This window comes from Daucus carota, chromosome 6 (assembly GCF_001625215.2).
Source record: "Daucus carota subsp. sativus chromosome 6, DH1 v3.0, whole genome shotgun sequence".
In the NCBI taxonomy this organism is placed as follows: domain Eukaryota; kingdom Viridiplantae; phylum Streptophyta; class Magnoliopsida; order Apiales; family Apiaceae; genus Daucus; species Daucus carota.
In genome coordinates this window covers 11,652,209-11,664,861 of record NC_030386.2, presented here as the reverse complement: position 1 = coordinate 11,664,861, position 12,653 = coordinate 11,652,209, and the positions used below count along the sequence as shown (strand labels likewise).

At 34.5% G+C, this 12,653-nt stretch overlaps 1 protein-coding gene across 1 annotated transcript; it reads left to right on the top strand.

Moving 5' to 3' along the window:
* Positions 1–1,318: 1,318 nt before the first annotated feature.
* LOC108203911 (uncharacterized) lies at positions 1,319–2,206 on the top strand. Its single transcript, XM_017373115.1, has one exon. It carries the CDS (start codon positions 1,319–1,321, stop codon positions 2,204–2,206), a length of 888 nt encoding a protein of 295 aa, XP_017228604.1.
* Positions 2,207–12,653: the final 10,447 nt, after the last annotated feature.

Below are 12,653 nucleotides of genomic sequence, written 5' to 3'. Positions count from 1 at the left end.
CAACTTGTTGCTTCATTATTGTCTAGATTAAAGTTGGAAACACACTTGTAGCTTCATTCCAGACTGGTTTGAAGTTGAAAACAACTTGTAGCTTCATTTTCGGTTGCTAAAATTAGAATCATCTTGTAGTTTCATTCTCGACATTTGAGCCCGGAGAACAACTGTTTCTTCATTATTGGCTGAGATTAAGTTGGAAACACTGAAGCTTCATTCCAGACTCTTTGAAGTTGAGAAACAAATGGTAGCTTCATTTTCGGTTGCTTAAAATTAGAATCAACTTGTAGTTTCATTCTTGCTCGTTGCAGCATGTAAACAACTTGCTGCTTCATCATGGGCTAGATTGAAGTTGGATTTACAGGCTTAAACGAGTCAAGAATGAAACTATAAGTTGATTCTAATTTTTAAGAACCGAAAACGAAGCTACAAGTTGTTTTCAACTTCAAACGAGTATGGAATGGAGCTACAAGTTGTTTCCAACTTCAATCTAGCCAATGATGAAGCAGCAAGTTGTTTACATACTGAAACGAGTCAAGAATGAAACTACAAGTTGATTCTAATTTTAAGCAACCGAAAATGAAGCTACAATTTGTTTTCAACTTCAACGAGTCTGGAATGAAGCTACAAGTTGTTTCCAACTTCAATCTAGCCAATAATGAAGCAACAAGTTGTTTCCGGGCTCAAATGAGTCGAGAATGAAACTACACGTTGATTCTAATTTTAAACAACCGAAAAGGAAGCTACATGTTGGTTTCAACTTCAAACAAGTCTGGAATGAAGCTATATGTTGTTTCCAAATTCAATCTAGCCAATAATGAAGCAACAAGTTGTTCCGGGCTCAAACGAGTCAAGAATAACACTACAAGTTGATTCTAATTTTAAACAACCGAAAATGAAGCTACAAGTTGTTTTCAACTTCAAACGAGTCTGGAATGAAGCTACAAGTTGATTCCAACTTCGAACTAGTAGTAAATTTATGAATCAGGCTGGTAGGTCTCAGTTGAATAATTTTGTGATTTTCGGGTTACATGGGCATTGGTCTTCATTTATTTTTCTCCATATCACCATTCTTAAGCGAATTCAGAGCCTTATTACCCGTTTTCTTTGGAGAGGCAGTAGCATTGGGCCTTGCTTTTATAAGGTCAGCTGGAAATAATGTTGTTTGAGGAAGGCTGAAGGAGGGTTAGGCTTTAAAGAGCTGTTGGGTTGGGATCAGTGTGCTGTTTTCTTGCAAATCTGGAGAATTATTCATAACAAGGGAGATTCTCTTTGGCTAAAGTGAATACACAAGTTTCCTCTTAAGAGAAACGTGTTCTAGACCATGGCTCTTCCTGAAAAATGTGTTTGGGGCCTTCAGAAAACTTTAAATGCTCGTGAGAAATTTAAGTTGCACATCAGTTATCAAGTGGGGCGTGATTCTGACTTTTGGCTTTGGCACGATCCTTGGCTCGCTAATAATTCACTGATCGAGCTTTTCGGAAGCAGGGTCATCTTTTATATGGAATCTTTTGATCTTTCCTGTGTTCGAACGATTATTCGTGAGGGAACTTGGGACCTTGGGTCTTCTAACGATCAATCTGTGCGGGATTTACGTCTTAAGTGTGCTCATTTGCACATTTACGATCGTGATACCATATTATGGGATGGTTCGCACTATAACAAAATGAAACTCAGTATTTTGTGGGATAGTCTTCGACCCTCTAGAGTTAAACCAGGGTGGTATGGCCTTGTTTGGTGCAAATTTATGGTACCAAAGTCTGCTTTTCATATGTGGTTAGTTGTTCAAGAGCGGTTGCTCACCAAGGACCGTATGCTGAATTTTAGAATGCAGGTAACTGACTTGTGTGTCTTGTGTAGTGCGGAGCCGGAATCTCATGCTCATCTATTTACCAATTGTTGGTACACTCGAAGTGTTTTGGCATCCTGGCCACATAATATTACCAATTCTTGGACTGATCTTCAATCTGGCGATGTTTGTTCTGCTCAGCTTTCTACAGTTAAAAAAGAAATGACTTTTCTTTTCATCTCAATTGTTTGTCACTCGGTGTGGAGGGAGAGGAATGCGAGGATACACAACAGTGCCACCCCCTGTAGTGCTGCTACTTTGATTGAGGGAATTAAGCGAGATGTTAGAAACAAGTTTGCTACATGTGACTTATTTAGATTGTGTGTTACTCAGGACTTTTCCTTATCGGCTTATTTGTATTAGTTTACTATCACTAATCTGAAGTCATATTTATTGTCTGTTATTTAGTTTATTCGGTAGGAGTTATTTCCTTGTTTTTTTCCAATTATTAGCGGCTTGTGCTATCTTGGTGTTAGTCGCGGGGTATGCCCCTAGATATGTATTTGCCTTTTGTTTCTAATATATTTTTATTTAACAAAAAAAAAATGAAGCACCAAGTTGTTTACATGCTCAAACGAGTCAAGAATGAAACTACAACTTGATTCTAATTTTAAAGAACCGAAAATGAAGCTACAAGTTGTTTTCAACTTCAAACGAGTCTGGAATGAAGCTACAAGTTGTTTCCAACTTCAATCTAGCGAATAATGACGCAACAAGTTGTTTTCGAGCTCAAACGAGTCAATAATGAAACTACAAGTTGATTCTAATTTTAAACAATCGAAAATGAAGCTACAAATTGTTTTCAACTTCAAACGAGTCTGGAATGAAGCTACATGTTGTTTCCAACATCAATCCAGCCAATAATGAAGCAACAAGTTATTTCCGGGCTCAAACGAGTCAAGAATGAAACTACAAGTTGATTCTAATTTTAAACAACCGAAAATGAAGGTACAAGTTGTTTTCAACTTCAAACGAGTCTGGAATGAAGCTACAAGTTGTTTCCAACTTCAATCTAGCCAATAATGAAGCAACAAGTTGTTTACAGGCTTAAACGAGTCAAGAATGAAACTACAAGTTTATTCTAATTTTAAACAACCGAAAATGAAGGTGCAAGTTGTTTTCAACTTCAAACGAGTCTGGAATGAAGCTACAAGTTGTTTCCAACTTCAATCTAGCCAATAATGAAGCAACAAGTTGTTTCCGAGCTCAAACGAGTCTGGAATGAAACTACAAGTTGATTCTTATTTTAAAAAACTGAAAATGAAGCTACAAGTTGTTTTAAACTTCAAACGAGTCTGGAATGAAGTTACAAGTTGTTTCCAACTTCAACCTAGCCAATAATGAAGCAACAAGTTGTTTACAGTCTTAAACGAGTCAAGAATGAAACTACAAGTTTATTCTAATTTTAAACAACCGGAAATGAAGCTACAAGTTGGTTTCAACTTCAAACGAATCTGGAATGAAGCTACAAGTTGTTTCCAAATTCAATCTAGCCAATAATGAAGCAACAAGTTGTTTCCGGGCTCAAACGAGTCAAGAATGGAACTACAAGTTGATTCTAATTTTAAACAACCGAAAATTAAGCTACAAGTTGTTTTCAACTTCAAACGAGTCTGGAATGAAGCTACAAGTTGTTTCTAACTTCAATCTAGCCAATAATGAAGCAACAAGTTGTTTACAGGCTTAAACGAGTCAAGAATGAAACTACCCGTTGATTCTAATTTTAAACAACCGAAAATGAAGTTACAAGTTGTTTTTAACTTCAAACGAGTCTGGAATGAAGCTACAAGTAGTTTCCAACTTCAATCTAGCCAATAATGAAGTAACAAGTTGTTTACAGGCTTAAACGCATCAAGAATGAAACTATAAGTTGATTCTAATTTTTAACAACCGAAAACGAAGTTACAAGTTGTTTTCAACATCAAACGAGTCTAGAATGAAGCTACAAGTTGTTTTCAACTTCAATCTAGCCAATAATGAAGCAACAAGTTGTTTACATGCTTAAACGAATCAAGAATGAAACTATAAGTTGATTCTAATTTTTAACAACCGAAACGAAGCTACAAGTTGTTTTCAACTTCAAACGAGTCTGGAATGAAGCTACAAGTTGTTTCCAACTTCAATCTAGCCAATAATGAAGCAACACGTTGTTTACATGCTTAAACGAGTCAAGAATTAAACTACAAGTTGATTCTAATTTTAAACAACCGAAAATTAAGCTACAAGTTGTTATCAACTTAAAACGAGTCTGGAATGAAGCTACAAGTTGTTTCCAACTTCAATCAAGCCAATAATGAAGAAACAAGTTGTTTATGAGCTCAAACGAGTCAAGAATGAAACTACAAGTTGATTCTAATTTTGAACAACCGAAAATGAAGCTACAAGTTGTTTTCAACTTCAAACGAGTCTGGAATGAAGCTACAAGTTGCTTCCAACTTCAATCTAGCCAATAATGAAGCAACAAGTTGTTTCCGGGCTCAAACGAGTCAATAATGAAACTACAAGTTGATTCTAATTTTAAACAACCGAAAATGAAGCTCCAAGTTGTTTTCAACTACAAACGAGTCTGGAATGAATCTACAAGTTGTTTCCAACTTCAATCTAGCCAATAATGAAGCAACAAGTTGTTTACAGGCTTAAACGAGTCTAGAATGAAGCTACAAGTTGTTTCGAACTTCAATCTAGCCAATAATGAAGCAACAAGTTGTTTACAGGCTTAAACGAGTCAAGAATGAAACTACAAATTTATTCTAATTTTAAACAACCGAAAATGAAGCTCCAAGTTGTTTTCGACTTTAAACGAGTTTGGAATGAAGCTACAAGTTGTTTCCAACTTCAAACTAGCCAATAATGAAGCAACAATTTTTTTCCAGGCTCAAACGAGTCAAGAATGAAACTACAAGTTGATTCTAATTTTAAACAACCGAAAATAAAGCTACAAGTTGTGTTCAACTTCAAACGGTCTGGAATGAAGCTACAAGTTGTTTCCAACTTCAATCTAGCCAATAATGAAGCATCAAGTTGTTTCCGGGCTCAAACGAGTCAAGAATGAAACTACAAGTTGATTCTAATTTTAAACAACCTAAAATGAAGCTACAAGTTGTTTTCAACTTCAAACGAGTCTGGAATGTAGCTCCAAGTTGTTTCCAACTTCAATCTAGCCAATAATGAAGCAACAAGTTGTCTACAGGCTTAAACGAGTCAAGAATGAAACTACCCATTGATTCTAATTTTAAACAACCGAAAATGAAGTTACAAGTTGTTTTTAACTTCAAAGGAGTCTGGAATGAAGCTACAAGTAGTTTCCAACTTCAATCTAGCCAATAATGAAGTAACAAGTTGTTTACAGGCTTAAACGCATCAAGAATGAAACTATAAGTTGATTCTAATTTTTAACAACCGAAAATGAAGTTACAAGTTGTTTTTAAATTCAAACGAGTCTGGAATGAAGCTACAAGTAGTTTCCAACTTCAATCTAGCCAATAATGAAGCAACAAGTTGTTTACAGGCTTAAACGAGTCAAGAATGAAACTACCCGTTGATTCTAATTTTAAACAACCGAAAATGAAGTTACAAGTTATTTTTAACTTCAAACGAGTCTGGAATGAAGCTACAAGTAGTTTCCAACTTCAATCTAGCCAATAATGAAGCAACAAGTTGTTTACAGGCTTAAACGAGTCAAGAATGAAACTACCCGTTGATTCTAATTTTAAACAACCGAAAATGAAGTTACAAGTTATTTTTAACTTCAAACGAGTCTGGAATGAAGCTACAAGTAGTTTCCAACTTCAATCTAGCCAATAATGAAGTAACAAGTTGTTTACAGGCTTAAACACATCAAGAATGAAACTATAAGTTGATTCTAATTTTTAACAACCGAAAACGAAGTTACAAGTTGTTTTCAACATCAAACGAGTCTAGAATGAAGCTACAAGTTGTTTTCAACTTCAATCTAGCCAATAATGAAGCAACAAGTTGTTTACATGCTTAAACGAATCAAGAATGAAACTATAAGTTGATTCTAATTTTTAACAACCGAAAACGAAGTTACAAGTTGTTTTCAACATCAAACGAGTCTAGAATGAAGCTACAAGTTGTTTTCAACTTCAATCTAGCCAATAATGAAGCAACAAGTTGTTTACATGCTTAAACGAATCAAGAATGAAACTATAAGTTGATTCTAATTTTTAACAACCGAAAACGAAGCTACAAGTTGTTTTCAACTTCAAACGAGTCTGGAATGAAGCTACAAGTTGTTTCCAACTTCAATCTAGCCAATAATGAAGCAACACGTTGTTTACATGCTTAAACGAGTCAAGAATTAAACTACAAGTTGATTCTAATTTTAAACAACCGAAAATGAAGCTACAAGTTGTTATCAACTTAAAACGAGTCTGGAATGAAGCTACAAGTTGTTTCCAACTTCAATCAAGCCAATAATGAAGAAACAAGTTGTTTATGGGCTCAAACGAGTCAAGAATGAAACTACAAGTTGATTCTAATTTTGAACAACCGAAAATGAAGCTACAAGTTGTTTTCAACTACAAACGAGTCTGGAATGAATCTACAAGTTGTTTCCAACTTCAATCTAGCCAATAATGAAGCAACAAGTTGTTTACAGGCTTAAACGAGTCTGGAATGAAGCTACAAGTTGTTTCCAACTTCAATCTAGCCAATAATGAAGCAACAAGTTGTTTACAGGCTTAAACGAGTCAAGAATGAAACTACAAGTTTATTCTAATTTTAAACAACCGAAAATGAAGCTCCAAGTTGTTTTCGACTTTAAACGAGTTTGGAATGAAGCTACAAGTTGTTTCCAACTTCAAACTAGCCAATAATGAAGCAACAATTTTTTTCCAGGCTCAAACGAGTCAAGAATGAAACTACAAGTTGATTCTAATTTTAAACAACCGAAAATAAAGCTACAAGTTGTGTTCAACTTCAAACGGTCTGGAATGAAGCTACAAGTTGTTTCCAACTTCAATCTAGCCAATAATGAAGCATCAAGTTGTTTCCGGGCTCAAACGAGTCAAGAATGAAACTACAAGTTGATTCTAATTTTAAACAACCTAAAATGAAGCTACAAGTTGTTTTCAACTTCAAACGAGTCTGGAATGTAGCTCCAAGTTGTTTCCAACTTCAATCTAGCCAATAATGAAGCAACAAGTTGTCTACAGGCTTAAACGAGTCAAGAATGAAACTACCCATTGATTCTAATTTTAAACAACCGAAAATGAAGTTACAAGTTGTTTTTAACTTCAAACGAGTCTGGAATGAAGCTACAAGTAGTTTCCAACTTCAATCTAGCCAATAATGAAGTAACAAGTTGTTTACAGGCTTAAACGCATCAAGAATGAAACTATAAGTTGATTCTAATTTTTAACAACCGAAAATGAAGTTACAAGTTGTTTTTAAATTCAAACGAGTCTGGAATGAAGCTACAAGTAGTTTCCAACTTCAATCTAGCCAATAATGAAGCAACAAGTTGTTTACAGGCTTAAACGAGTCAAGAATGAAACTACCCGTTGATTCTAATTTTAAACAACCGAAAATGAAGTTACAAGTTATTTTTAACTTCAAACGAGTCTGGAATGAAGCTACAAGTAGTTTCCAACTTCAATCTAGCCAATAATGAAGTAACAAGTTGTTTACAGGCTTAAACACATCAAGAATGAAACTATAAGTTGATTCTAATTTTTAACAACCGAAAACGAAGTTACAAGTTGTTTTCAACATCAAACGAGTCTAGAATGAAGCTACAAGTTGTTTTCAACTTCAATCTAGCCAATAATGAAGCAACAAGTTGTTTACATGCTTAAACGAATCAAGAATGAAACTATAAGTTGATTCTAATTTTTAACAACCGAAAACGAAGTTACAAGTTGTTTTCAACATCAAACGAGTCTAGAATGAAGCTACAAGTTGTTTTCAACTTCAATCTAGCCAATAATGAAGCAACAAGTTGTTTACATGCTTAAACGAATCAAGAATGAAACTATAAGTTGATTCTAATTTTTAACAACCGAAAACGAAGCTACAAGTTGTTTTCAACTTCAAACGAGTCTGGAATGAAGCTACAAGTTGTTTCCAACTTCAATCTAGCCAATAATGAAGCAACACGTTGTTTACATGCTTAAACGAGTCAAGAATTAAACTACAAGTTGATTCTAATTTTAAACAACCGAAAATGAAGCTACAAGTTGTTATCAACTTAAAACGAGTCTGGAATGAAGCTACAAGTTGTTTCCAACTTCAATCAAGCCAATAATGAAGAAACAAGTTGTTTATGGGCTCAAACGAGTCAAGAATGAAACTACAAGTTGATTCTAATTTTGAACAACAGAAAATGAAGCTACAAGTTGTTTTCAACTTCAAACGAGTCTGGAATGAAGCTACAAGTTGCTTCCAACTTCAATCTAGCCAATAATGAAGCAACAAGTTGTTTCCGGGCTCAAACGAGTCAATAATGAAACTACAAGTTGATTCTAATTTTAAACAACCGAAAATGAAGCTACAAGTTGTTTTCAACTACAAACGAGTCTGGAATGAAGCTACAAGTTGTTTCCAACTTCAATCTAGCCAATAATGAAGCAACAAGTTGTTTACAGGCTTAAACGAGTCTGGAATGAAGCTACAAGTTGTTTCCAACTTCAATCTAGCCAATAATGAAGCAACAAGTTGTTTACAGGCTTAAACGAGTAAAGAATGAAACTACAAGTTTATTCTAATTTTAAACAACCGAAAATGAAGCTCCAAGTTGTTTTCGACTTTAAACGAGTTTGGAATGAAGCTACAAGTTGTTTCCAACTTCAAACTAGCCAAAAATGAAGCAACAATTTTTTTCCAGGCTCAAACGAGTCAAGAATGAAACTACAAGTTGATTCTAATTTTAAACAACCGAAAATGAAGCTACAAGTTGTGTTCAACTTCAAACGGTCTGGAATGAAGCTACAAGTTGTTTCCAACTTCAATCTAGCCAATAATGAAGCATCAAGTTGTTTCCGGGCTCAAACGAGTCAAGAATGAAACTACAAGTTGATTCTAATTTTAAACAACCTAAAATGAAGCTACAAGTTGTTTTCAACTTCAAACGAGTCTGGAATGTAGCTCCAAGTTGTTTCCAACTTCAATCTAGCCAATAATGAAGCAACAAGTTGTCTACAGGCTTAAACGAGTCAAGAATGAAACTACCCATTGATTCTAATTTTAAACAACCGAAAATGAAGTTACAAGTTGTTTTTAACTTCAAACGAGTCTGGAATGAAGCTACAAGTAGTTTCCAACTTCAATCTAGCCAATAATGAAGGAACAAGTTGTTTACAGGCCTAAACACATCAAGAATGAAACTATAAGTTGATTCTAATTTTTAACAACCGAAAACGAAGTTACAAGTTGTTTTCAACATCAAACGAGTCTAGAATGAAGCTACAAGTTGTTTGCAATTTCAATCTACCCAATAATGAAGCAACAAGTTGTTTACAGGCTTAAACGTGTCAAGAATGAAACTACAAGTTTATTCTAATTTTAAACAACCGAAAATGAAGCTACAAGTTGTTTTCAACTTCAAACGAGTCTTGAATGAAGCTACAAGTTGCTTCCAACTTCAATCTAGCCAATAATGAAGCAACAAGTTGTTTCCGGGCTCAAACGAGTCAATAATGAAACTATAAGTTGATTCTAATTTTAAACAACCGAAAATGAAGCTACAAGTTGTTTTCAACTACAAACGAGTCTGGAATGAAGCTACAAGTTGTTTCCAACTTCAATCTAGCCAATAATGAAGCAACAAGTTGTTTACAGGCTTAAACGAGTCTGGAATGAAGCTACAAGTTGTTTCAAACTAGCCAATAATGAAGCAACAATTTTTTTCCGGGCTCAAACGAGTCAAGAATGAAACTACAAGTTGATTCTAATTTTGAACAACCGAAAATGAAGCTACAAGTTGTTTTCAACTACAAACGAGTCTGGAATGAATCTACAAGTTGTTTCCAACTTCAATCTAGCCAATAATGAAGCAACAAGTTGTTTACAGGCTTAAACGAGTCTGGAATGAAGCTACAAGTTGTTTCCAACTTCAATCTAGCCAATAATGAAGCAACAAGTTGTTTACAGGCTTAAACGAGTCAAGAATGAAACTACAAGTTTATTCTAATTTTAAACAACCGAAAATGAAGCTCCAAGTTGTTTTCGACTTTAAACGAGTTTGGAATGAAGCTACAAGTTGTTTCCAACTTCAAACTAGCCAATAATGAAGCAACAATTTTTTTCCAGGCTCAAACGAGTCAAGAATGAAACTACAAGTTGATTCTAATTTTAAACAACCGAAAATAAAGCTACAAGTTGTGTTCAACTTCAAACGGTCTGGAATGAAGCTACAAGTTGTTTCCAACTTCAATCTAGCCAATAATGAAGCATCAAGTTGTTTCCGGGCTCAAACGAGTCAAGAATGAAACTACAAGTTGATTCTAATTTTAAACAACCTAAAATGAAGCTACAAGTTGTTTTCAACTTCAAACGAGTCTGGAATGTAGCTCCAAGTTGTTTCCAACTTCAATCTAGCCAATAATGAAGCAACAAGTTGTCTACAGGCTTAAACGAGTCAAGAATGAAACTACCCATTGATTCTAATTTTAAACAACCGAAAATGAAGTTACAAGTTGTTTTTAACTTCAAACGAGTCTGGAATGAAGCTACAAGTAGTTTCCAACTTCAATCTAGCCAATAATGAAGTAACAAGTTGTTTACAGGCTTAAACGCATCAAGAATGAAACTATAAGTTGATTCTAATTTTTAACAACCGAAAATGAAGTTACAAGTTGTTTTTAAATTCAAACGAGTCTGGAATGAAGCTACAAGTAGTTTCCAACTTCAATCTAGCCAATAATGAAGCAACAAGTTGTTTACAGGCTTAAACGAGTCAAGAATGAAACTACCCGTTGATTCTAATTTTAAACAACCGAAAATGAAGTTACAAGTTATTTTTAACTTCAAACGAGTCTGGAATGAAGCTACAAGTAGTTTCCAACTTCAATCTAGCCAATAATGAAGTAACAAGTTGTTTACAGGCTTAAACACATCAAGAATGAAACTATAAGTTGATTCTAATTTTTAACAACCGAAAACGAAGTTACAAGTTGTTTTCAACATCAAACGAGTCTAGAATGAAGCTACAAGTTGTTTTCAACTTCAATCTAGCCAATAATGAAGCAACAAGTTGTTTACATGCTTAAACGAATCAAGAATGAAACTATAAGTTGATTCTAATTTTTAACAACCGAAAACGAAGTTACAAGTTGTTTTCAACATCAAACGAGTCTAGAATGAAGCTACAAGTTGTTTTCAACTTCAATCTAGCCAATAATGAAGCAACAAGTTGTTTACATGCTTAAACGAATCAAGAATGAAACTATAAGTTGATTCTAATTTTTAACAACCGAAAACGAAGCTACAAGTTGTTTTCAACTTCAAACGAGTCTGGAATGAAGCTACAAGTTGTTTCCAACTTCAATCTAGCCAATAATGAAGCAACACGTTGTTTACATGCTTAAACGAGTCAAGAATTAAACTACAAGTTGATTCTAATTTTAAACAACCGAAAATGAAGCTACAAGTTGTTATCAACTTAAAACGAGTCTGGAATGAAGCTACAAGTTGTTTCCAACTTCAATCAAGCCAATAATGAAGAAACAAGTTGTTTATGGGCTCAAACGAGTCAAGAATGAAACTACAAGTTGATTCTAATTTTGAACAACCGAAAATGAAGCTACAAGTTGTTTTCAACTTCAAACGAGTCTGGAATGAAGCTACAAGTTGCTTCCAACTTCAATCTAGCCAATAATGAAGCAACAAGTTGTTTCCGGGCTCAAACGAGTCAATAATGAAACTACAAGTTGATTCTAATTTTAAACAACCGAAAATGAAGCTACAAGTTGTTTTCAACTACAAACGAGTCTGGAATGAAGCTACAAGTTGTTTCCAACTTCAATCTAGCCAATAATGAAGCAACAAGTTGTTTACAGGCTTAAACGAGTCTGGAATGAAGCTACAAGTTGTTTCCAACTTCAATCTAGCCAATAATGAAGCAACAAGTTGTTTACAGGCTTAAACGAGTAAAGAATGAAACTACAAGTTTATTCTAATTTTAAACAACCGAAAATGAAGCTCCAAGTTGTTTTCGACTTTAAACGAGTTTGGAATGAAGCTACAAGTTGTTTCCAACTTCAAACTAGCCAAAAATGAAGCAACAATTTTTTTCCAGGCTCAAACGAGTCAAGAATGAAACTACAAGTTGATTCTAATTTTAAACAACCGAAAATGAAGCTACAAGTTGTGTTCAACTTCAAACGGTCTGGAATGAAGCTACAAGTTGTTTCCAACTTCAATCTAGCCAATAATGAAGCATCAAGTTGTTTCCGGGCTCAAACGAGTCAAGAATGAAACTACAAGTTGATTCTAATTTTAAACAACCTAAAATGAAGCTACAAGTTGTTTTCAACTTCAAACGAGTCTGGAATGTAGCTCCAAGTTGTTTCCAACTTCAATCTAGCCAATAATGAAGCAACAAGTTGTCTACAGGCTTAAACGAGTCAAGAATGAAACTACCCATTGATTCTAATTTTAAACAACCGAAAATGAAGTTACAAGTTGTTTTTAACTTCAAACGAGTCTGGAATGAAGCTACAAGTAGTTTCCAACTTCAATCTAGCCAATAATGAAGGAACAAGTTGTTTACAGGCCTAAACACATCAAGAATGAAACTATAAGTTGATTCTAATTTTTAACAACCGAAAACGAAGTTACAAGTTGTTTT